At 45.4% G+C, this 26,656-nt stretch overlaps 1 protein-coding gene across 4 annotated transcripts in view; it reads right to left on the bottom strand.

The window, feature by feature from the left end:
• Positions 1 to 26,656, bottom strand: part of LOC118376053 (janus kinase and microtubule-interacting protein 1-like) — a 56,513-nt gene that overhangs the window by 23,205 nt on the left and 6,652 nt on the right. For 3 of the 4 annotated variants that reach the window (XM_052488206.1, XM_052488208.1, XM_052488209.1), the window contains exons 2-4: positions 4,906 to 5,189; positions 4,036 to 4,368; positions 3,503 to 3,664 (exon numbers count right to left, since the gene is read on the bottom strand). In XM_052488206.1, the coding sequence (XP_052344166.1) occupies positions 3,503 to 3,664; positions 4,036 to 4,368; positions 4,906 to 5,043 (633 nt within the window). In that variant the 5' untranslated portion in view covers positions 5,044 to 5,189. Of the gene's footprint in view, positions 1 to 3,502; positions 3,665 to 4,035; positions 4,369 to 4,905; positions 5,190 to 24,478; positions 24,566 to 26,656 lie in introns of those variants that run through there. The other variant, XM_052488207.1, reaches the window with a different exon arrangement.

The following is a 26,656-nucleotide window of genomic DNA, read 5'->3' as shown; positions in this document are numbered from 1 at the left end:
AAATATAGTGAGGAGAGATGGGAGGATGGAGAGAAGGAGAGAGAGAGACAAATAGTGAGGAGAGATGGGAGGATGAAGAGAAGGAGAGAGACAAATATAGTGAGGAGAGATGGGAGGATGGAGAGAAGGAGAGAGAGAGACAAATAGTGAGGAGAGATGGGAGGATGAAGAGAAGGAGAGAGACAAATATGGTGAGGAGAGATGGGAGGATGGAGAGAAGGAGAGAGACAAAAATAGTGAGGAGAGATGGGAGGATGAAGAGAAGGAGAGAGACAAATATGGTGAGGAGAGATGGGAGGATGGAGAGAAGGAGAGAGACAAATATAGTGAGGAGAGATGGGAGGATGAAGAGAAGGAGAGAGAGACAAATATTGTGAGGAGAGATGGGAGGATGAAGAGAAGGAGAGAGAGAGAGAAATATAGTGAGGAGAGATGGGAGGATGGTGTAAAGAGAGAGAGAGACAAATATAGTGAGGAGAGATGGGAGGATGGAGAGAAGGAGAGAGAGACAAATATAGTGAGGAGAGATGGGAGGATGGAGAGAAGGACAGAGACAAATATAGTGAGGAGAGATGGGAGGATGAAGAGAAGGAGAGAGACAAATATAGTGAGGAGAGATGGAGGATGGAGAGAAGGAGAGAGAGACAAATAGTGAGGAGAGATGGGAGGATGAAGAGAAGGAGAGAGAGACAAATATAGTGAGGAGAGATGGGAGGATGGAGAGAAGGAGAGAGAGAGACAAATAGTGAGGAGAGATGGGAGGATGAAGAGAAGGAGAGAGACAAATATAGTGAGGAGAGATGGGAGGATGAAGAGAAGGAGAGAGACAAATATAGTGAGGAGAGATGGGAGGATGGAGAGAAGGAGAGAGACAAATATAGTGAGGAGAGATGGGAGGATGGAGAGAAGGAGAGAGACAAATATAGTGAGGAGAGATGGGAGGATGGAGAGAAGAGAGAGACAAATATAGTGAGGAGAGATGGGAGGATGGAGAGAAGGAGAGAGACAGTGAGAGTGAGACAGAGAGAAAAGGTAACATCTTCACTCTGGAACTCTTTAGCCTCATCTCCAGCTGTTCTCCCTCTCATTCATTCATACTTCAACCCATTGCTCTCCTCCTTCCAAACCAGCTCATTATTCTCCAACCCATTACTCTCCTCCTTCCAAACCAGCTCATTATTCTCCAACCCATTACTCTCCTCCTTCCAAACCAGCTCATTATTCTTCAACCCATTACTCTCCTCCTTCCAAACCAGCTCATTATTCTCCAACCCATTGCTCTCCTCCTTCCAAACCAGCTCATTATTCTCCAACCCATTACTCTCCTCCTTCCAAACCAGCTCATTATTCTCCAACCCATTACTCTCCTCCTTCCAAACCAGCTCATTATTCTCCAACCCATTGCTCTCCTCCTTCCAAACCAGCTCATTATTCTCCAACCCATTGCTCTCCTCCTTCCAAACCAGCTCATTATTCTCCAACCCATTACTCTCCTCCTTCCAAACCTGCTCATTATTCTCCAACCCATTACTCTCCTCCTTCCAAACCAGCTCATTATTCTCCAACCCATTACTCTCCTCCTTCCAAACCAGCTCATTATTCTCCAACCCATTGCTCTCTTCCTTCCAAACCAGCTCATTATTCTCCAACCCATTTGCTCTCCTCCTTCCAAACCAGCTCATTATTCTCCAACCCATTACTCTCCTCCTTCCAAACCAGCTCATTATTCTCCAACCCATTACTCTCCTCCTTCCAAACCAGCTCATTATTCTCCAACCCATTACTCTCCTCCTTCCAAACCAGCTCATTATTCTCCAACCCATTACTCTCCTCCCTCCAAACCAGCTCATTATTCTCCAACCCATTACTCTCCTCCTTCCAAACCAGCTCATTATTCTCCAACCCATTACTCTCCTCCTTCCAAACCAGCTCATTATTCTCCAACCCATTACTCTCCTCCTTCCAAACCAGCTCATTATTCTCCAACCCATTACTCTCCTCCTTCCAAACCAGCTCATTATTCTCCAACCCATTACTCTCCTCCTTCCAAACCAGCTCATTATTCTCCAACCCATTACTCTCCTCCTTCCAAACCAGCTCATTATTCTCCAACCCATTACTCTCCTCCTTCCAAACCAGCTCATTATTCTCCAACCCATTACTCTCCTCCTTCCAAACCAGCTCATTATTCTCCAACCCATTACTCTCCTCCTTCCAAACCAGCTCATTATTCTCCAACCCATTACTCTCCTCCTTCCAAACCAGCTCATTATTCTCCAACCCATTACTCTCCTCCTTCCAAACCAGCTCATTATTCTCCAACCCATTACTCTCCTCCTTCCAAACCAGCTCATTATTCTCCAACCCATTACTCTCCTCCTTCCAAACCAGCTCATTATTCTTCAACCCATTGCTCTCCTCCTTCCAAACCAGCTCATTATACTTCAACCCATTGCTCTCCTCCTTCCAAACCAGCTCATTATTCTCCAACCCATTGCTCTCTTCCTTCCAAACCAGCTCATTATTCTCCAACCCATTGCTCTCTTCCTTCCAAACCAGCTCATTATTCTCCAACCCATTGCTCTCTTCCTTCCAAACCAGCTCATTATTCTCCAACCTATTGCTCTCCTCCTTCCAAACCAGCTCATTATTCTCCAACCCATTACTCTCCTCCTTCCAAACCAGCTCATTATTCTCCAACCCATTGCTCTCCTCCTTCCAAACCAGCTCATTATTCTCCAACCTATTGCTCTCCTCCTTCCAAACCAGCTCATTATTCTCCAACCCATTGCTCTCCTCCTTCCAAACCAGCTCATTATTCTCCAACCCATTGCTCTCCTCCTTCCAAACCAGCTCATTATTCTCCAACTACAGACTAAGGCTCCAACAAATTATACGACACCAACATTGTTGAGAGAAATTAATTCATGAATCTTAGTTCACACTCCCCCCGTTCTTCTCTCAGCCTGTCCTCATCCCACTCCCTTCTCTCATCCCTCTCTCTTCCTTTACCTGTTCCCATCCCCCTTTCGGTTTCCTTGTGAAATAATACAGCCGTGGCTGTAAGTTTTTACAGCTGCAGAGATCTCTTTTCTGTCCCTGTTCTTCCACTGTTCTTCTGTGCTGTAGTTAATCAGTCTCTCTGTTAAATACAACTGGAGATCAACATAGTGCAATTCAAGCTCTCCGTCAGATTACTACAATAAGTTAAAGATAAACTTCAGTAGAAGTGCATACGCGGAACAGAATGAGAGAATGAGATCTATTGTTAGAGAGTGGTTCCCATTTCAGTTAGCTGTGGTTAATGATTTATGTGGTTTATGGTCCTAATTTGGTTTGAAGTTTGGTTCACTTTCAGGTCACTCACCAGACCAGACACTCCAGTCTCACACATGGACTTTGTGTGATGTGGGTTAGGATTGATCAGGAGTTAGGATTTGTGGCCGGGGTTACGGTTTGCAGACAGGCACGTGGTGTGTGATCACGTTACGGTCGAACTCACCACCCGGCGGATGTCTCTCTCGCAGTCTCTCTTGATGCGATTGATCTCATCCTGGTGCTGCTGGTAGGCTGTTCGGAGGTCGGCTGCTTTGGCCTTGTCTGCCTGCAGCGAGTTAGACAGAGCCTCCTCAACCTGCTTCCGTGCCGTCTCCTGCTTCAGGACCTGGGGGGAACACACACACACAGCTAGCATGTGTAGCGTTACACTTTCCATCTAGTATACACTTCAAGTATACACCCCCTGAAGCAATTAAGATGATTGGGGACATAGTAATGTCACATTGATTTGATTTGACTTTTAGAAACAAAGAAGATGCTCTGAACAACAACTTTCAAGACCAGGCTAAACACAGGCTTGAAGCTTCTTATTCTGGAAACAAGGCCTGTGAGGGGAGTCTAGCTGGTAGTAGAAGGAATTAACAGTAGCATGACCCGCACCAGGCTAGGATTCTGATTGGCCATGGGAAAAAAAAAAAACCTGTGCAAATACCACAATGCAGGTCGGATTCAAATTGAGCCCCCAGGCTAGCCTACCTCCTGCTGTAGTCTGAGTCTCTCCCCATCGAAGGCCCTCCTGGCCTCCTCCCGGGCCTCCCCTAGCAGGGCACTCTTCAGCTTGTCCGCAGCCCCGTCCCTCAGTGCGTGGACCAGCCCCTGCAGCCGGTGCACTTCCCCGTCACGGATCTTAATGGTACGCGCCAGCTCCAACTCGTGTTGACGTGCCAACGCCTCGCGGGCGGCGGCCAGCTCGCGGAGCTTCTCCTCGTGCAGTTTGGCGCGGAGGTCGGTGAGGACCACCGTGTGTTTGTGTTGTTCTAGTTCCCTGGCTTGCCTCTGCTCCTGGAGACGCTCTCTCAGCTTAGAGACCTACCCAGGGGAGGAGAGGGAGGGGAGCGTGGGACAGAGGAGAGGGGAGGGAGAGGAGGGTGAGACAGGAGGGTGGGACAGAGGAGAGGGGAGGGAGAGGAGGGTGAGACAGAGGAGAGGGGAGGGAGAGGAGGGTGAGACAGGAGGGTGGGACAGAGGAGAGGGGAGGGAGAGGAGGGTGGGACAGAGGAGAGGGGAGGGAGAGGAGGGTGGGATAGAGGAGAGGGGAGGGAGAGGAGGGTGGGATAGAGGAGAGGGGAGGGAGAGGAGGGTGGGATAGAGGAGAGGGGAGGGAGAGGAGGGTGGGATAGAGGAGAGGGGAGGGAGAGGAGGGTGGGATAGAGGATAAGGGAGGAGCGAGACAAACGGGAGGAAGAGGAGGAGAGAAAGAGTGACATTTGTAAGGGAATAGGAAAAAGAGAGATAATGATTCTTAATACTATCATTAACAGTAGATCACAAAAGACCAACAGATAATGATAGCATTATCAACATCATCAATTGCATCCTTATCATCATCAGAGGGGAGGGGCCTACCTTGCCCTTCTCCTGCTGCATTTCTATCTGGAGGTCCATCAGCTTGTTCCGAAACTCCTCATTGGCTGTCTGCGCAAAGTCACCCACGACCTCAGTCCTCTCCTTTCCGCGCATCTTCTTGGGATGCGGGGCTGACATTGTGCTCCGTCCACCCAATTAGACGGTACGGCTCAGAGTGGATGAAAGTGGAGGAGAGTCAGGCGCTGCTCTTCCTCCCCACACAGCCTTCCCTATGTACCTTCATCATCCTCATCTACATCATTGGTTGGGGATCCCTGTCTGTCCTGCAGACAGGCAAAAAGAGAGCGGGGGAGCGAGCGAGAGAGAGAGCAAGAGAGAGCATCATAATTATTATCATCATCATCATTATTCACAGAAATTACTACATTTATTCCAAATTTGAACTTATTAAACCCAGAAGAAAAAGAAAAACTACTCATGGGCGAAGGAGCAATGTATTTAAATATGTATTTTCCCGCCTTAGCCTGAGGGACACTGAATAATAACATCTGCATAGTAAACAGTAACTTATTTATTATTACTATTATTGTTATTACTATTATTATTGTTGTTTATCATTCCAAATAGTAGTGGTAGTAGTAGTAGTGGTAATGATGGCAGTGTAGTGATTGTGGTGGTAGTAGTAGTAGTGGTAATGATGACAGTGTAGTGATTGTGGTGGTAGTAGTAGTGGTAATGATGACAGTGTAGTGATTGTGGTGGTAGTAGTAGTAGTGGTAATGATGGCAGTGTAGTGATTGTGGTGGTAGTAGTAGTGGTAATGATGACAGTGTAGTGATTGTGGTGGTAGTAGTAGTAGTAGTGGTAATGATGACAGTGTAGTGATTGTGGTGGTAGTAGTAGTAGTGGTAATGATGACAGTGTAGTGATTGTGGTGGTAGTAGTAGTAGTGGTAATGATGACAGTGTAGTGATTGTGGTGGTAGTAGTAGTAGTGGTAATGATGACAGTGTAGTGATTGTGGTGGTAGTAGTAGTAGTGGTAATGATGACAGTGTAGTGATTGTGGTGGTAGTAGTAGTAGTAGTAATGATGACAGTGTAGTGATTTGTGGTAGTAGTAGTAGTAGTAGTGGTAATGATGACAGTGTAGTGATTGTGGTGGTAGTAGTAGTGGTAATGATGACAGTGTAGTGATTGTGGTGGTAGTAGTAGTGGTAATGATGACAGTGTAGTGATTGTGGTGGTAGTAGTAGTGGTAATGATGACAGTGTAGTGATTGTGGTGGTAGTAGTAGTGGTAATGATGACAGTGTAGTGATTGTGGTGGTAGTAGTAGTGGTAATGATGGCAGTGTAGTGATTGTGGTGGTAGTAGTAGTGGTAATGATGACAGTGTAGTGATTGTGGTGGTAGTAGTAGTGGTAATGATGGCAGTGTAGTGATTGTGGTGGTAGTAGTAGTGGTAATGATGGCAGTGTAGTGATTGTGGTGGTAGTAGTAGTGGTAATGATGGCAGTGTAGTGATTGTGGTGGTAGTAGTAGTGGTAATGATGGCAGTGTAGTGATTGTGGTGGTAGTAGTAGTGGTAATGATGGCAGTGTAGTGATTGTGGTGGTAGTAGTAGTAGTGGTAATGATGACAGTGTAGTGATTGTGGTAGTAGTAGTAATGATGACAGTGTAGTGATTGTGGTAGTAGTAGTAATGATGACAGTGTAGTGATTGTGGTAGTAGTAGTAGTGGTAATGATGGCAGTGTAGTGATTGTGGTGGTAGTAGTAGTAGTGGTAATGATGACAGTGTAGTGATTGTGGTGGTAGTAGTAGTAGTGGTAATGATGGCAGTGTAGTGATTGTGGTGGTAGTAGTAGTAGTGGTAATGATGGCAGTGTAGTGATTGTGGTGGTAGTAGTAGTAGTGGTAATGATGGCAGTGTAGTGATTGTGGTGGTAGTAGTAGTGGTAATGATGACAGTGTAGTGATTGTGGTAGTAGTAGTAATGATGACAGTGTAGTGATTGTGGTAGTAGTAGTAATGATGACAGTGTAGTGATTGTGGTAGTAGTAGTAATGATGACAGTGTAGTGATTGTGGTGGTAGTAGTAGTAGTGGTAATGATGACAGTGTAGTGATTGTGGTGGTAGTAGTAGTAGTGGTAATGATGGCAGTGTAGTGATTGTGGTGGTAGTAGTAGTAGTGGTAATGATGGCAGTGTAGTGATTGTGGTGGTAGTAGTAGTGGTAATGATGGCAGTGTAGTGATTGTGGTGGTAGTAGTAGTGGTAATGATGGCAGTGTAGTGATTGTGGTGGTAGTAGTAGTGGTAATGATGGCAGTGTAGTGATTGTGGTGGTAGTAGTAGTAGTGGTAATGATGGCAGTGTAGTGATTGTGGTGGTAGTAGTAGTAGTGGTAATGATGGCAGTGTAGTGATTGTGGTAGTAGTAGTAATGATGACAGTGTAGTGATTGTGGTGGTAGTAGTAGTAGTGGTAATGATGACAGTGTAGTGATTGTGGTGGTAGTAGTAGTAGTGGTAATGATGGCAGTGTAGTGATTGTGGTGGTAGTAGTAGTAGTGGTAATGATGGCAGTGTAGTGATTGTGGTGGTAGTAGTAGTAGTGGTAATGATGACAGTGTAGTGATTGTGGTGGTAGTAGTAGTAGTGGTAATGATGACAGTGTAGTGATTGTGGTGGTAGTAGTAGTAGTGGTAATGATGACAGTGTAGTGATTGTGGTGGTAGTAGTAGTAGTGGTAATGATGACAGTGTAGTGATTGTGGTGGTAGTAGTAGTAGTGGTAATGATGACAGTGTAGTGATTGTGGTGGTAGTAGTAGTAGTAGTAATGATGACAGTGTAGTGATTGTGGTGGTAGTAGTAGTGGTAATGATGGCAGTGTAGTGATTGTGGTGGTGGTAGTAGTAGTAGTAGTGGTAATGATGACAGTGTAGTGATTGTGGTAGTAGTGGTAATGATGACAGTGTAGTGATTGTGGTAGTAGTAGTAATGATGACAGTGTAGTGATTGTGGTAGTAGTAGTAATGATGACAGTGTAGTGATTGTGGTAGTAGTAGTAATGATGACAGTGTAGTGATTGTGGTAGTAGTAGTAATGATGACAGTGTAGTGATTGTGGTGGTAGTAGTAGTAGTGGTAATGATGACAGTGTAGTGATTGTGGTGGTAGTAGTAGTAGTGGTAATGATGACAGTGTAGTGATTGTGGTGGTAGTAGTAGTAGTAGTGGTAATGATGACAGTGTAGTGATTGTGGTGGTAGTAGTAGTAGTGGTAATGATGACAGTGTAGTGATTGTGGTGGTAGTAGTAGTGGTAATGATGGCAGTGTTGTGATTGTGGTGGTAGTAGTAGTGGTAATGGTGACAGTGTAGTGATTGTGGTGGTAGTAGTAGTAGTAGTGGTAATGATGACAGTGTAGTGATTGTGGTGGTAGTAGTAGTAGTAGTGGTAATGATGACAGTGTAGTGATTGTGGTGGTAGTAGTAGTAGTAGTAGTGGTAATGATGACAGTGTAGTGATTGTGGTGGTAGTAGTAGTAGTGGTAATGATGACAGTGTAGTGATTGTGGTGGTAGTAGTAGTAGTGGTAATGATGACAGTGTAGTGATTGTGGTGGTAGTAGTAGTAGTAGTAATGATGACAGTGTAGTGATTGTGGTGGTAGTAGTAGTGGTAATGATGGCAGTGTAGTGATTGTGGTGGTGGTAGTAGTAGTAGTAGTGGTAATGATGACAGTGTAGTGATTGTGGTGGTAGTAGTAGTAGTAGTAATGATGACAGTGTAGTGATTGTGGTGGTAGTAGTAGTAGTGGTAATGATGGCAGTGTAGTGATTGTGGTGGTAGTAGTAGTGGTAATGATGACAGTGTAGTGATTGTGGTGGTAGTAGTAGTGGTAATGATGACAGTGTAGTGATTGTGGTGGTAGTAGTAGTGGTAATGATGACAGTGTAGTGATTGTGGTGGTAGTAGTAGTGGTAATGTTGACAGTGAAGTAAGTTCTGAAAAACTGAAAGTCAACATTTTAGAAATTGTTTTCGCATACAAACTTCACGTCTGAACACAGAATCAAATAGGTTTCCCCAAAATAACATGGTCGCTGTGGTAGTGTTTATTCTGATTGGTGATCTAAATCCCATCAGGAAGCCCGATTTCAGATGTGTCCCTGGAAACAGGATTATTAGGAAAATGATTCTTCTTGCAAAGCATGTAAACTTTTTAAACTATTATATTAATCTGACAATCCACAGTCATCATATTATTGTGTGCATTTAACCATACTCATTGTTACATTTCATTACTACACCAAGTGAATGCCTCAGGTATGAGAGCCAACAAGCATTGTGTGAAAATAAGATCATAGCCTAGCACAGTGGAGCCTGAGGTAAATACGAGACGTAGAAACAGACACGTTTGTTTGTTGTTTCTCTGTAATAGTACTATAGCCACCTAGCAATTTTATTGTCACACCCTGACCTGAGATATCGGTTTTCTTTATAATTTGGTTAGGTCAGGGTGCGACTCGGGTGGTTACGCTAGTTTTTGCATTGTCTAGGGGTTTTGTATTGTCTAGGGTTTTTGTATGTAATGGGTTTCGTAGGTCTAGGTATTTGTATGTTTATGGTGGCCTGATATGGTTCCCAATCAGAGGCAGCTGTTTATCATTGTCTCTGATTGGGGATCATTTAAGTAGCCATTTCCCTTTGGTGTTTGTGGGTTCTTGTCTATGTGTAGTTGCCTGTCAGTACTCATTTGTATAGCTTTGTACGTGTTATTTTGGTTAGTTTGTTCAGTGTTCATTCTTAATATAATAAAGAATGTACACATACCACGCTGCGCCTTGGTCCGATTCATATAACGAACGTGATATTTATAAAGTTGTCTTTAGCTAGCCCAGATAGGTTCCCAATGTCCCAACCTCATAATTAGCTACCAAGAAGCAATGTCTAATCAAGTTAGAGTAGCTAGCTTGTTCTAACTATCTTAGCAGGCATTCCTGCTGGCAAGGTTGGTAGACTTTAGAAAAGCAAGCAATTAGTAAATGTACTGAATTAGACACACATTCCTGTCCATATTTAACCCAGATTTTAGCATATTTAGTTTCTTTAAAAAAATAACCACCAGTCAGGAGGATACAGACAGCACAAGATACATGCTTAGATATGCAGAAAAAGATATATATTTTTTACATAGAATAAAGCATAATGATAATGGCTCTAGATTGCAGGAAAAAGCTGTTTCAGGTGTTTGAAAAATGTGAAATGCTCCAACTTCAGGAAAGGGATCCTAGCGTTGCATTGGACCATCCCCCAGCCACCCTCACGTACATTGTGCCCCCCCCCCCCCACACACACACACACACACACACTCACAAAACACAAACACACATCCACTTCAAATCAAATCAAATGTTATTGGTCACATACACATGGTAAGCAGATGTTATTGTGAGTGTAGCGAAATGCTTGTGCTTCTAGATTTAACAGTGTAGCAGTATCTAACAGGTAATATCTAACAATTCCACAACAAAACCTAATACGCACAATCTAGTAAAGGAATGGGATAGGAATATATATAAGTATAAAATATATGGATGAGTATTGACAGAGCAGCTAAGATGCAATAGATAGTGTAGTATACAGTATACACTACATACTCTGAGATAAGTAATGCGAGATATGTAAACAATCTTAAAGTGGCATTATTAAAGTGACTAGTCTTCCATTTATTAAAGTAGTTAATGATGTCAAGTCTGTCGGCAGGCAGGCGCCTCTCTGTGCTAGTGATGGCTGTTTAACAAACACACACACTTTCTAACACCCACAGAGAGCACGCTGGAAAATTGCGGCCATTCATCATAATCCCTCTACTACTACAGCCAAGAGAACCCTCTACTACTACAGCCAAGAGAACCCTCTACTACTACAGCCAAGAGAACCCTCTACTAAGACAGCCAAGAGAATCCTCTACTAAGACAGCCAAGAGAAACCTCTACTAATACAGCAATGAGAAACCCTACAGCCAAGAGAACCCTACAGCCAAGCGAAACCCTACAGCCAAGCGAAACCTCTACTAATACAGCAAAGAGAAACCCTACATCCAAGAGAAACCCTACAACCAAGAGAAACCCTACAACCAAGAGAAACCCTACAACCAAGAGAACCCCTCCACTACTACAGCCAAGAGAAACCCTACAGCCAAGAGAAACCCTACAGCCAAGAGAAACCCTACAGCAAAGAGAAACCCTACAGCAAAGAGAAACCCTACAGCAAAGAGAAACCCTACAGCAAAGAGAAACCCTACAGCAAAGAGAAACCCTACAGCAAAGAGAAACCCTACAGCAAAGAGAAACCCTACACAGCAAAGAGAAACCCTACAGCAAAGACCCTACAGCAAAGACCCTACAGCAAAGAGAAACCCTACAGCCAAGAGAAACCCTACAGCCAAGAGAAACCCTCCACTACTACAGCCAAGAGAAACCCTACAGCCAAGAGAAATTCTACAGCCAAGAGAAACCCTACAGCCAAGAGAAACCCTACAGCCAAGAGAAACCTCTACTAATACAGCAAAGAGAAACCCTACAGCCAAGAGAAACCTCTACTAATACAGCAAAGAGAAACCCTACAGCCAAGAGAAACCTCTACTAATACAGCAAAGAGAAACCCTACAGCCAAGAGAAACCTCTACTACTACAGCAAAGAGAAACCCTACAGCCAAGAGAAACCCTACAGCCAAGAGAAACCCTCCACTACTACAGCCAAGAGAAACCCTACAGCCAAGAGAAATTCTACAGTCAAGAGAAACCCTACAGCCAAGAGAAACCCTACAGCCAAGAGAAACCCTACAGACAAGAGAAACCCTACAACCAAGAGAAACCCTACAACCAAGAGAAACCCTACAACCAAGAGAAACCCTACAACCAAGAGAAACCCTACAACCAAGAGAAACCCTACAACCAAGAGAACCCTCCACTACTACAGCCAAGAGAAACCCTACAGCCAAGAGAAACCCTACAGCAAAGAGAAACCCTACAGCAAAGAGAAACCCTACAGCAAAGAGAAACCCTACAGCAAAGAGAACTACTAATACAGCAAAGAGAACCCTACAGAAAAGAGAAACCCTACAGCAAAGAGAAACCCTACAGCCAAGAGAAACCCTACAGCCAAAGACCCTACAGCAAAGAGAAACCCTACAGCCAAGAGAACCCTACAGCCAAGAGAAACCCTCCACTACTACAGCCAAGAGAAACCCTACAGCCAAGATAAATTCTACAGCCAAGAGAAACCCTACAGCCAAGAGAAACCCTACAGCCAAGAGAAACCCTACTACTAATACAGCAAAGAGAAACCCTACAGCCAAGAGAAACCCTACAGCCAAGAGAAACCCTCCACTACTACAGCCAAGAGAAACCCTACAGCCAAGAGAAACCTCTCAAGAGAAACTAATACAGCAAAGAGAAACCCTACAGCCAAGAGAAACCCTACAGCAAAGAGAAACCCTACAGCCAAGAGAAACCCTACAGCCAAGAGAAACCCTCCACTACTACAGCCAAGAGAAACCCTACAGCCAAGATAAACCCTACAGCCAAGAGAAACCCTACAGCTAAGAGAAACCCTACAGCCAAGAGAAACCTCTACTAATACAGCAAAGAGAAACCCTACAGCCAAGAGAAACCCTACAGCCAAGAGAAACCCTCCAAGACTACCCTACAACCAAGAGAAACCCTACAGCCAAGAGAAACCTCTACTAATACAGCAAAGAGAAACCCTACAGCCAAGAGAAACCCTACAGCCAAGAGAAACCCTACAGCCAAGAGAAACCCTACAGCCAAGAGAAACCCCTACAGCCAAGAGAACCCCTACAGCCAAGAGAAACCCTACAGCCAAGAGAAACCCTACAGCCAAGAGAACCCTACAGAAAAGAGAAACCCTACAGCAAAGAGAACCCTACAGCCAAGAGAAACATCTACAAAATACAGCAAAGAGAACCCTACAGCCAAGAGAAACCCTACAGCCAAGAGAACCCTACAGCCAAGAGAAACCCTACAGCCAAGAGAACCCTACAGCCAAGAGAAACCCTACAGCCAAGAGAAACCCTACAGCCAAGAGAAACCCTCCACTACTACAGCCAAGAGAAACCCTACAGCCAAGAGAAATTCTACAGTCAAGAGAAACCCTACAGCCAAGAGAAACCCTACAGCCAAGAGAAACCCTACAGCCAAGAGAAACCCTACAGCCAAGAGAAACCCTACAGCCAAGAGAAACATCTACTAATACAGCAAAGAGAAACCCTACAGCCAAGAGAAACCCTACAGCCAAGAGAACCCTACAGCCAAGAGAAACCCTACAGCCAAGAGAACCCCTACAGCCAAGAGAACCCTACAGCCAAGAGAAACCCTACAGCCAAGAGAACCCTACAGCCAAGAGAACCCTACAGCCAAGAGAACCCTACAGCCAAGAGAAACATCTACTAATACAGCAAAGAGAACCCTACAGCCAAGAGAAACCCTACAGCCAAGAGAACCCTACAGCCAAGAGAAACCCTACAGCCAAGAGAACCCTACAGCCAAGAGAAACCCTACAGCCAAGAGAACCCTACAGCCAAGAGAAACCCTACAGCCAAGAGAAACCCTCCACTACTACAGCCAAGAGAAACCCTACAGCCAAGAGAAACCCTACAGCCAAGAGAAACCCTACAGCCAAGAGAAACCCTACAGCCAAGAGAAACCCTACAGCCAAGAGAAACCCTACAGCCAAGAGAAACCCTACAGCCAAGAGAAACCCTACAGCCAAGAGAAACCCTACAGCCAAGAGAAACCCTACAGCCAAGAGAAACCCTCCACTACTACAGCCAAGAGAAACCCTACAGCCAAGAGAAACCCTACAGCCAAGAGAACCCTACAGCCAAGAGAAACTCTACAGCCAAGAGAAACCCTACAGCCAAGAGAAACCTCTACAAATACAGCAAAGAGAAACCCTACAGTCAAGAGAAACCCTACTTCCAAGAGAAACCCTACGGCCAAGAGAAACCCTCCACTACTACATGCCAAAAGAAACCCTACAGTCAAGAGAAACCCTACGGCCAAGAGAAACCTCTACTAATACAGCAAAGAGAAACCCTACAGCCAAGAGAAACCCTACAGCCAAGAGAAACCCTACAGCCAAGAGAAACCCTACAGCCAAGAGAAAGCCTACAGCCAAGAGAAAGCCTACAGCCAAGACAAAGCCTACAGCCAAGACAAAGCCTACAGCCAAGAGAAAGCCTACAGCCAAGAGAAAGCCTACAGCCAAGAGAAAGCCTACAGCCAAGAGAAAGCCTACAGCCAAGAGAAAGCCTACAGCCAAGAGAACCCTACAGTCAAGACAAAGCCTACAGCCAAGACAAAGCCTACAGCCAAGAGAACCCCTAAAGCTAAGAGAACCCCTACAGCCAAGAGAGCCCTACAGCCAAGAGAGAGCCCTACGACCAAGAGAGAGCCCTACGACCAAGAGAGAGCCCTACGACCAAGAGAGAGCCCTACGACCAAGAGAGAGCCCTACAGCCAAGAGAAAGCCCTACAGCCAAGAGAAAGCCCTATAGGCAGGAGAGCACTACAGCCAAGAGAACCCTACAGCCAAGAGAATCCTACAGCAAAGAGAACCCTACAGCAAAGAGAGAGCCCTGCAGCCCTAAAGCCAAGAGCCCTACAGCCAAGAGAACCCTACAGCCAAGAGAGCCCTACAGCCCTAAAGCCAAGAGCCCTACAGCCAAGAGAACCCTACAGCAAAGAGAGAGCCCTACAGCCAAGAGAACCCTACAGCAAAGAGAGAGCCCTACAGCCCTAAAGCCAAGAGCCCTACAGCCAAGAGAACCCTACAGCCAAGAGAGCCCTACAGCCAAGAGAGCCCTACAGCCAAGAGAAAGCCCTATAGGCAGGAGAGCACTACAGCCAAGAGAGCCTACAGCCAAGAGAACCCTACAGCAAAGAGAGAGCCCTACAGCCCTAAAGCCAAGAGAGCCCTACAGCCAAGAGAACCCTACAGCCAAGAGAGCCCTACAGCCAAAGAGAGAGCCCTACAGCCCTAAAGCAAAGAGAGCCCTACAGCCAAGAGAACCCTACAGCCAAGAGAGCCCTACAGCCAAGAGAGAGCCCTACAGCCAAAGAGAGAGCCCTACAGCCAAAGAGAGAGCCCTACAGCCAAAGAGAGAGCCCTACAGCCAAAGAGAGAGCCCTACAGCCAAGAGAGAGCCCTACAGCCAAGAGAGAGCCCTACAGAGAGAGCCCTACAGCCAAGAGAGAGCCCTACAGCCACGAGAGAGCCCTACAGCCAAAGAGAAGCCCTACAGCCAAAGAGAGAAGCCTACAGCCAAAGAGAGAGCCCTACAGCCAAAGAGAGAGCCCTACAGCCAAAGAGAGAGCCCTACAGCCAAGAGAGAGGCCTACAGCCAAAGAGAGAGCCCTACAGCCAAAGAGAGAGGCCTACAGCCAAGAGAACCCTACAGCCAAGAGAGCCCTACAGCCAAGAGAGAGCCCTACAGCCAAGAGAGAGCCCTACAGCCAAGAGAGAGGCCAACAGCCAAAGAGAGAGGCCAACAGCCAAAGAGAGAGGCCTACAGCCAAAGAGAGAGCCCTACAGCCAAAGAGAGAGCCCTACAGCCAAGAGAGACCATACAGCCAGGAGAACCCTACAGCCAGGAGAACCCTACAGCCAGGAGAACCCTCTATTATTGGACTGTCTGGGACAACCACAAATTAATCAGTCTCTCCTCTGCCCGAAGCCCTCTTCTGCTATCAGAGGGAGTAACGTTCACCTCAGACCCCTGCTAGCCTTTCGCTTGTCCTTATCTCAAACCTCCCACCCTTCTGCCGGTCCTCCCCTGATCCCGCCCCACTCTACTCCTCTCTCCTGGCCCCACTCTACTCCTCTCTCCTGGCCCCACTCTACTCCTCTCTCCTGGCCCCACTCTACTCCTCTCTCTACTCCTCTCTCCTGGCCCCACTCTACTCCTCTCTCCTGGCCCCACTCTACTCCTCTCTCCTGGCCCCACTCTACTCCTCTCTCCTGGCCCCACTCTACTCCTCTCTCCTGGCCCTTCTCTTTACATTGTTTGTCATTTAATCAGACACTCTTATCCAGAGCGACTTACAGTAGTGAGTTCATATATTTGATCAAACCCACAACCCTAGTGTTGTGAGCCACACAGAACCGACTGTGTAGTTCGAATGAGGTTCTTGTAGGGAGTCATGTTGTCTAAGTGTTGGACTGCAGACAGGAGAGGCTTTATTATACAGTATGACAGAATATAGCAACAGTACCCTCCTGCCCTGGAATGTCCACGTAGAGAATGGACTGAAGTGTCTCTTTCTAGATTCATAATGCTGTGGAAATGTTCCAGTGTAACCCAGTAACCTTTCCTTTCTGCTGAGTATTAAATAAATAATTCAACATTTAGTTGAATGAAGCATTAAGCCCGCAGGCTGCTCCTCCATCCTTTCACACACTACTCACACAGATGGCAGCAATTGTTACCAAGACTACCCTTGCTCTTAAACTTCACTCATCCCACAGAAAATTACCCTGGGAAGGAGGAAAGAGCCTCCCGGAGGATTTTAGACCTTTCGACACACATACCCACACACACACACACACACATCTGTATTGCACTCACACTAAACACACACAGATTACATGATTTCTTTATCTAAAGACCATCTCTCAGACGAGGTTGACTGAGAGTCAGAAATGCATTGCTGGGGGGTAGGGGAGCTCTCTACCACACACCGATAGACAGAATGAACAGGCACACACTGGGTGAATACAAGGGAGGAAGAGATGGAGAGAGGGGGGGAGCTGGAGAGGGGGGGGCTGGAGAGGGAGGGAGAAGTGGAGATAGAGATTTGAAGATCGAAAGAGGGAGAAAGTTGTCTATTGTAACAGCTTGCAAAGACCAGGACACACTGAACCCCCTCCTCCTTCTCTCCCCACTCTGCCCTACATTTCCTACCTCCATCCCTTCCGTTGCTATGATCATGTCACGGAGCAGAGTGGAAAGCAGGGATCTCATTCTCCAATTCACACACAGAGAGAGAAAGAGAGAGGACCACAAATGCAAATTCAATATAGACACCATTGCACTAGAACACACAAACTATACATACCTTGGCCTAAACATCAGTGTCACAGAGCAGAGTGGAGAGGAGGGATCACAGACAGACAGACAGACAGACAGACAGACAGACAGACAGACAGACAGACAGACAGACAGACAGACAGACAGACAGACAGACAGACAGACAGACAGACAGACAGACAGACAGACAGACAGACAGACAGACAGACAGACAGACAGACAGACAGAGACAGACAGACAGACAGACAGACAGACAGACAGACAGACAGACAGACAGACAGACAGACAGACAGACAGACAGACAGACAGACAGACAGACAGACAGACAGACAGACAGACAGAGACAGACAGACAGACAGACAGACAGACAGACAGACAGACAGACAGACAGACAGACAGACAGACAGACAGACAGACAGACAGACAGACAGACAGACAGACAGACAGACAGACAGACAGACAGACAGACAGACAGACAGACAGACAGACAGACGACAGACAGACAGACAGACAGACAGACAGACAGACAGACAGACAGACAGACAGACAGACAGACAGACAGACAGACAGACAGACAGACAGACAGACAGACAGACAGACAGACAGACAGACAGACAGACAGACAGACAGACAGACAGACAGACAGACAGACAGACAGACAGACAGACAGACAGACAGACAGACAGACAGACAGACAGACAGACAGACAGACAGACAGACAGACAGACAGACAGACAGACAGACAGACAGACAGACAGACAGACAGACAGACAGACAGACAGACAGACAGACAGACAGACAGACAGACAGACAGACAGACAGACAGACAGACAGACAGACAGACAGACAGACAGACAGACAGACAGACAGACAGACAGACAGACAGACAGACAGACAGACAGACAGACAGACAGACAGACAGACAGACAGACAGACAGACAGACCTGGCACTCAAGAGAAGACAGGCTGTGCACACTACCCACAAAATGAAGTGGACACTGAGCTGCACTTCCTAACCTCCTGCCCAATGTATGACCATATTAGCGACGCATATTTCCCTCAGATTACACAGATCCACAAATAATTTGAAAACAAACCCGATTTTAATCAACTCCCATATCTACTGGGTGAAATTCCACAGTGTGCCATCACAGCAGCAAGATGTGTGACCTGTTGCCACAAGAAAAGGTCAACCAGTGAAGAACAAACACCATTGTAAATAAATCCCATATTTATCTTTATTTATTTTCCCCTTTTGTACTTTAACTATTTGCACATTGTTACAACACTGTATATAGACATAATATGACATATGTAATGTCTTTATTATTTTGAGTGTAACATGTAATATTGACTGTTCATTTTTATTGTTTATTTCACTTTTGTATATTATCTACTTCACTTGCATTGACAATGTTAACATATGTTTCCCATGCCAATAAAGCCCCTTGAATTGAATTGAAATGAATTGAGAGAATGAAAGAAACATGCACAGAGACAGTCATACACACAAAGAACAAAACACTTGCATTCACGCTAGCATCTATTCACGCTAGCATCTATTCACGCTAGCATCTATTCACGCTAGCATCTATTCACGCTAGCATCTATTCACGCTAGCATCTATTCACGCTAGCATCTATTCACGCTAGCATCTATTCACGCTAGCATCTATTAACACTAGCATCTACAGTATATCACAAAAGTGAGTACACCCTCACATTTTTGTCTGCTTGTCTCAGCAAACTGTTTGCGAGCTTTCTTGTGCATCATCTTTAGAAGAGGCTTCCTTCAGGGACGACAGCCATGCAGACCAATTTGATGCAGTGTACGGCGTATGGTCTGAGCACTGACAGGCTGACCTCCCACCCCTTCAACCTCTGCAGCAATGCTGGCAGCACTCATACGTCTATTTCCCAAAGACAACCTCTGGATATGACGCTGAGCACGTGCACTCAACTTCTTTGGTCGACCATGGCGAGGCCTGTTCTGAGTGGAACCTGTCCAGTTAAACCGCTGTATGGTCTTGGCCACCGTGCTGCAGCTCAGTTTAAGGGTCTTGGCAATCTTCTTATAGCCCAGGCCATCTTTATGTAGAGCATGAGCCATGTTGAGATGCCATGTTGAACTTCCAGTGACCAGTCAGTGTGTGAGAGCGATGACACCAAATATAACACACCTGCTCCCCATTCATACCTGAGACCTTGTAACACTAACGAGTCACATGACACCGGGGAGGGAAAATGGCTAATTGGGCCCAATTTGGACATTTTCACTTAGGGGTGTACTCACTTTTGTTGCCAGCGGTTTAGACATTAATGGCTGTGTGTTGAGTTATTTTGAGGGGGACAGCAAATTTACACTGTTATACAAGCTGTACACACACTACTTTACATGGTAGCAAAATGTCATTTCTTCAGTGTTGTCACATGAAAAGATATACTCAAATATTTACTAAACTGTGAGTGGTGTACTCACTTTTGTGATATACTTGTATTAACACTAGCATCTATTAACACTAGCATCTATTCAGACTAATATCTATTAAAACTAGCATTGAATTACACTAACACAAATACATTCATTCATTCATTCAAGGGAAGGGGCATCCTATGTTTGTTGAATTGTTTGCACAATCAATACCAACAGGAAGAGAAGCATGCCTCAGCCGGTAGCTCAATGTGTGTTTATGGGTGTACTTTAATTAGCGGCCAATTGCAGGGTGGATTTTTGTCGATATGAATTCCAAGCACATTTCCTCATCTATGTTTTGGAATGTGAATGACAAGGCTCAAGCAGTGACTGTCTCTTTGTTGTCAGCTTTACTCGTCCCCTCGTCTCAACCCCTCCCTCTGGAAGGGACCCTACATGTTCTTTAAAAAACACAAGACAACAGTAGGAAGCCTTCAATAGGTTGTCGTCTACTATACTAAGTCAAAGGAAAAGGGCAAACAAATTTCAGAATGGAATCCAGCCCAAGTTTTAGACGGAAATTAAACCCAGTAACACATGGGGGGGGTGTTCCCCTCCTTGGTAAACCTAGTAAAACATCAAAGACATCCACCTCACATCCCTGGAACAGATGTTCCCGTCCTCATCCCCACTGACTATATGTGTGTGTGTTTTTTTTTAAAGCAGGAATGTAATATTGGAAGCTGTGTTTTATGAGGGTAAAGGACAAACTAACACTAAATACCACTCATATTAGCAGAACTCTCTCAAACCTACCCATGAGGGTTAACGTTTACATAGTGTCACGGATTCCCCCGGTACTGCTGCTCATTCCGTTTACCAGCTCCGGAGGTCTACGTCACCCGCCTTCTAGGCGTCACTGAACTGGATGATTACCCGAAACCCAGGACTGTCTTGTCTCATTACGCACATTCTCCCTGATTAGTATGTGTATATATGTGCTCTCTGTTCCCCATTGTCCTTGCTGATTATTGTTCCATGTCCGTTGGTCTTGTGAGTACCTGTGCTCTCTTGTTACCGTGTTAGTGTGCACTTGTTATTATAGGTCTCTTCCTGTGTATTTATTAGAGGTTTACACCTCGCTCTGTTTGGGTTTACAGCCCTGTGTCATATAAACTCAGAAGAAAAAAAACATCCTCGCACTGTCAACAGCGTTTTTTTTCAGCAAACTTAACATGTGTACAAATGTGTAGGAATATAATAAGATTCAACAACTGAGACAAACTGAACATGTTCCACAGACATGTGATTAACAGAAATTTAATAATGTGTCCCTAAACAAAAGGGGGTGGGGGTCAAAATCAGAAGTTAGTATCTGGTGTATTAAGTACTGCATTAAGTACTGCAGTGCATCTCGTCATGGACTACACTACAACAGACTTGCCAGGTCTTGCTGTGAGATGTTACCCCACTCTTCCACCAAGGCACCTGCAAGTTCCCAGACATTTCTGGAGGGAATGCACCTTGCCCTCACACTCCAATCCAACAAGTCCCAGACGTGCTCAATGGGATTGAGATCTGGGCTCTTTGCTGGCCATGGCAGAACACTGACATTCCTGTCTTGCAGGAAATCATGCACAGAACGAGCAGTATGGCTGGTGGCATTGTCATGCTGAAGGGTCATGTCAGGATGAGGACGATCAGCTGTCTGTCCTGTCTTCCTGTAGTGCTGTGTTAGGCGTCTCACAGCACGGACATTGCAATTTATTGCCCTGGCCACATCTGCAGGCCCCATGCCTCCTTGCAGCATGCCTAAGGCACATTCACACAGATGAGCAGGGACCCTGGGTATCTTTCTTTTGGTGTTTTTCCAGAGTCAGTAGAAAGGCCTCTTTAGTGTCCTAAGTTTTCATAACTGTGACCTTAATTGCCTACCGTCTGTAAGCTCTTAGTGTCTTTACGACCGTTCCACGGTTGCATGTTCATTAATTAATCAAGCCTAGTGGTTAGAGCGTTGGGCTAGTAACCGGAAGCTTGCAAGTTCAAATCCTCGAGCTGACAAGGTACAAACCTGTCGTTCTGCCCCTGAACAGGCAGTTAACCCACTGTTCCTAGGTCGTCATTGAAAATAAGAATTTGTTCTTAACTGACTTGCCTAGTTAAATAAAGGTGAATTTTTATTTTTATTTTTATGATTATGGTTCATTGAACACGCATGGGAAACAGTGTTTAAACCCTTTACAATGATGATCTGTGAAGTTTTTGGTTTTTACGAATTATCTTTCAAAGACAGGGTCCTGAAATAGGGACGTTTATTTTTTTGTGAGTTTATAGTAGAGGTCGACCGATTAATTGGCATGGCCAATTTTAAGTTTTCATAACAATCGGTAATCGCCCTTTTTGGACACCGATCATGGCCGATTACATTGCACTCCACGAGGAGACTGCGTGGCAGACTGACTACCTGTTACGCGAGTGCAGCAAGGAGCCAAGTTAAGGCGCTAGCTAGCATTAAACATATCTTATAAAAAACAATCAATCTTAACATAAATCACTAGTTAACTACACATGGTTGATGATGTTACTAGTTTATCTAGCTTGTCCTGCGTTGCATATAATCGATGCGGTGCCTGTTAATTTATCATTGAATCACAGCCTACTTCGCCAAACGGGTGATTTAGCAAGCGCATTCGCGAAAAAAGCACTATCAATTGCACCAATGTGTACCTAACCATAAACATCAACACCTTTCTTAAAATCAATACATATGTATATATTTTTAAACATGCATATTTAGTTAATATTGCCTGCTAACATTAATTTATTTTAACTAGGGAAATTGTAACTTATCTTGCGTTCTGTGCAACAGAGTCAGGGTATATGCAGCAGTTTGGGCCACCTGGCTCGTTGCGAACTGTGTGAAGACCATTTCTTCCTAACAAAGACAGCCAACTTCACCAAACGTGGCGGAAAAAGCACAATCGTTGCACAAATGTACCTAACATCAATGCCTTTCTTAAAATCAATAGACAGAAGTATATATTTTTTTAAACCTGCATATTTAGTTAAAAGAAATCCAGGTTAGCAGGAAATATTCAACTAGGGAAAGTGTGTCACTTCTCTTGCATTCATTGCACGCAGATTCAGGGTATATGCAACATTTTGGGCAGCTTGGCTCGTTGCGAACTAATTTGCCAGAACTTTACGTAATTATGACATAACATTGAAGGTGGTGCAATGTAACAGCAATATTTAGACTAAGGGATGCCACACATTAGATAAAATACAGACCGGTTCTGTATTTCACTGAAAGAATAAACGTTTTGTTTTCGAAATGATAGTTTATGGATTTGACCATATTAATGACCTAAGGCTCGTATTTCTGTGTTATTATGTTATGGTTAAGTCTATGATTTGACAGAGCAGTCTGACTGAGCGATGGTAGGCAGCAGCAGGCTTGCAAGCATTCATTCAAACAGCACTTTACTGTGTTTGCCAGCAGCTCTTCATAATGCTTCAAGCATTGTGCTGTTTATTGCTCTGCGGGGGCCACGCGTCGGGGGGGGGGGGGTGTACTGTCACGACTCCTACCGAAGGTGGCTCTCCTTCCTGTTCGGATGGTGCTCGGCAGTCGTCGTCACCGGCCTACTGGCTGCCACTGATCCTTTTTCCCCCTTTCTGTTTATTGGTTTCACCTGTGTTCATTTTAGGCTGATTGGTCGGGCTTTAATATCCAGCAGGCCCACCTACTGGTTGTGCGGGATTGTTTGATGTACGTGTGTACACGTCTGTGTGTCACGGTTTTCCCAGTTTCTTGGGTTTTGCTGGACTGTTTAAGTCCCCCGTGTTTGGGGCATTTGTTTTGGTGTGCGCCCTGTGTTCCGTGGGGTTGGTGTATGTTCACCGGTTTTGTGCATTAAAAGTATAGCACTACCCTGAACTCTCTGCTTCCTGCGCCTGACTTCTCACCCACTACACCCCGGACGTTACAGTTTCAAAAAGTGTTCATTGAGTATTGTTGTAATTGTCATTATTACAAATAAATAAATAAAAATATATATGTTCTATGTTTATTTTTTTTTATTTTATTTTATTTTATTTATTTATTTATTTTATTTTTTATAAATCGTCCGATTAATCGGTTTCAACTTTTTTTGGTCCGCCAATAATCGGTACCGGCGTTGAAAAATCATAATGGGTTGACCTCTAGTTTATATGTACGTGTTTGTTTTGGGCTTCGTCTCTGTCATGTTCATGACGTACACTATTTTGGGTAGGAAAAAAAAATGTTTTAGTATTCCTGTACCTGTCTTTATACAACGTGACACATAGACAGACCTCATCCAACCATATGGAGTTATTTGACCTTGATTTGAATAGGTCTCTAAAAACCTATTCCATGAGAGAGACCACCTGTAATTTAGAACCATTACCATCAAATCCTCTGCATTAACAGGGCCATAACTCTCACTGGTCTACACAACTAATTCATACACCCACTAGTGTATACACACACTCTATTTATAGCAATCATGTGATCATGGTTCCATGTTTAATCAGTCAGTCGTATGAAAGGGAGCCAGTGCGAAAGACGGAACAGCTCCTCTGAGGTCTAGCTAGTTAAATGAGACAATCTACTTATCAAACACAACAAAGGGCTTAATTACACAACAGAGTTGGAGAAGGTGACTTAATGAGGAAATACTTCTGAGGACTTTCACAACACAGAGCGAGAGCACTATTTGGCCCTAAACAGAGTACACAGTGGCAGAATACTGGTCATTTTTGTATTTATTTTTTCCAATAAGCTTCCCTTTTGATCTCGCCCAAATGCTCCAAACAGCCAAGCATCACACAGAAGCAATACCCAAAACACTAGGAACTGACAGAAGCAATACCCAAAACACTAAGAACTGACAGAAGCAATACCCAAAACACTAGGAACTGACAGAAGCAATACCCAAAACACTAGGAACTGACAGAATAAATTCCCAAAACACTACCATCAGAAGTTCAGATGTGAGTCCCAGACACTGCCTCTCAGTCTCACCAACAACTGAAGCTATGCCTCAGTACTGATACTCACCACACAGGAGAACCCAGAACCCGAGCAGACCCGGCTGGGCCAAACGACCACCTGAACCTACGCCAGACAATGTGGTATTATTTAGAACACACCTTCCTTCCGGAGCCTTCCACCCCTGAGGCTTATACTTTGGTTAACACTACATTGTACCGAGTGAGCCTTTATTGTGGTACCATAATTGACATAGTGTACTCTGTACTACATTGTAGTAAAGGTGGTATTTCCACACTACAGAAATGACTGTAGCAGCTATAATCTGATAAGTTCCGTGCAATAGTAGTGCAGCAGTGAAGGCAGATGCCTTTAGACTGGCCTGGAGCTGATAGCTCATGACCAAACACAGATGGCCAGTCTGCAGAACAGAGCCCACAGACATACACAGACAGAGATGGGTTAAACATTAACTTAGCCAAAGTGACTGAAGTGAGACAGCGAGAGAAAATCCAATAAGTACACATAACACAAACCCTTATACACAAATACTACACCCCACACGGTCTGGGAATGAACCTATAAGAGGGAGGGGAGAAGGGAGGGAGGGAAGGAAGGATGCACACTCAACACATACTGTACATTACTTCCCAACAGGATTCTTACACGTACACTAGTCTGTGGTCTCAGCAGGTTGTGCTGTGATAAAAGCTGCAGCCGAGAGTGAGCAGACTGTGGATTTACAGAACAGGTCCGGCCAGACTCCAGGCCCCAGTTCAGTGGCTGCGAGGTTGGGTGACGATAGGCCTACAGTTCAATGGCTGGGAGGTTGGGTAATGATAGGCCTACAGTTCAATGGCTGGGAGGTTGGGTAAGATAGGCCTACAGTTCAATGGCTGGGAGGTTGGGTAACGATAGGCCTACGGTTCAGTGGCTGGGAGGTTGGGTAAAGATAGGCCTACAGTTCAGTGGCTGGAAGGTTGGGTAACGATAGGCCTACGGTTCAGTGGCTGGGAGGTTGGGTAACGATAGGCCTACGGTTCAGTGGCTGGGAGGATGGGTAACGATAGGCCTACAGTTCAGTGGCTGGGAGGATGGGTAACGATAGGCCTACGGTTCAGTGGCTGGGAGGATGGAGGATGGGTACGGTTCAGTGGATAGGCCTATAGGCCTACGGTTCAGTGGCTGGGAGGATGGGTAACGATAGGCCTACAGTTCAGTGGCTGGGAGGATGGGTAACGATAGGCCTACAGTTCAGTGGCTGGGAGGATGGGTAACGATAGGCCTACAGTTCAGTGGCTGGGAGGTTGGGTAACGATAGGCCTACGGTTCAGTGGCTGGGAGGTTGGGTAACGATAGGCCTACGGTTCAGTGGCTGGGAGGATGGGTAACGATAGGCCTACAGTTCAGTGGCTGGGAGGATGGGTAACGATAGGCCTACGGTTCAGTGGCTGGGAGGATGGGTAACGATAGGCCTACGGTTCAGTGGCTGGGAGGATGGGTAACGATAGGCCTACAGTTCAGTGGCTGGGAGGATGGGTAACGATAGGCCTACAGTTCAGTGGCTGGGAGGATGGGTAACGATAGGCCTACAGTTCAGTGGCTGGGAGGATGGGTAACGATAGGCCTACAGTTCAGTGGCTGGGAGGATGGGTAACGATAGGCCTACGGTTCAGTGGCTGGGAGGTTGGGTAACGATAGGCCTACGGTTCAGTGGCTGGAGGTTGGGTAACGATAGGCCTACGGTTCAATGGCTGGGAGGTTGGGTAACGATAGGCCTACAGTTTAGTGGCTGGGAGGTTGGGTAACGATAGGCCTACGGTTCAATGGCTGGGAGGTTGGGTAACGATAGGCCTACAGTTCAATGGCTGGGAGGATGGGTAACGATAGGCCTACGGTTCAGTGGCTGGGAGGTTGGGTAACGATAGGCCTACGGTTCAATGGCTGGGAGGTTGGGTAACGATAGGCCTACGGTTCAGTGGCTGGGAGGTTGGGTAACGATAGGGCTATGGTCAGAGGTGGAAAAGGACTCAATTGTCATACTTGAGTAAAGGTAAAGATACCTTAATATAAAATAAAAGTCACCCAGTAAAATATTACTTGAGTAAAATGTACTTAAGTACAGTAGTAGAAAAAGTACTCAATTGTCATACTTGAGTAAAAGTACAAAGTAAAAGCTAACTTTTTTTGACAGCCAGGGGAACACTCCAACACTCCTTTTTACTGTCCTGCTGAGCATTCAAATTG

Source organism: Oncorhynchus keta, chromosome 30 (genome assembly GCF_023373465.1).
Source record: "Oncorhynchus keta strain PuntledgeMale-10-30-2019 chromosome 30, Oket_V2, whole genome shotgun sequence".
NCBI classification, from domain to species: Eukaryota; Metazoa; Chordata; class Actinopteri; order Salmoniformes; family Salmonidae; genus Oncorhynchus; species Oncorhynchus keta.
This window is presented reverse-complemented; position numbering and strand designations above follow the sequence as displayed.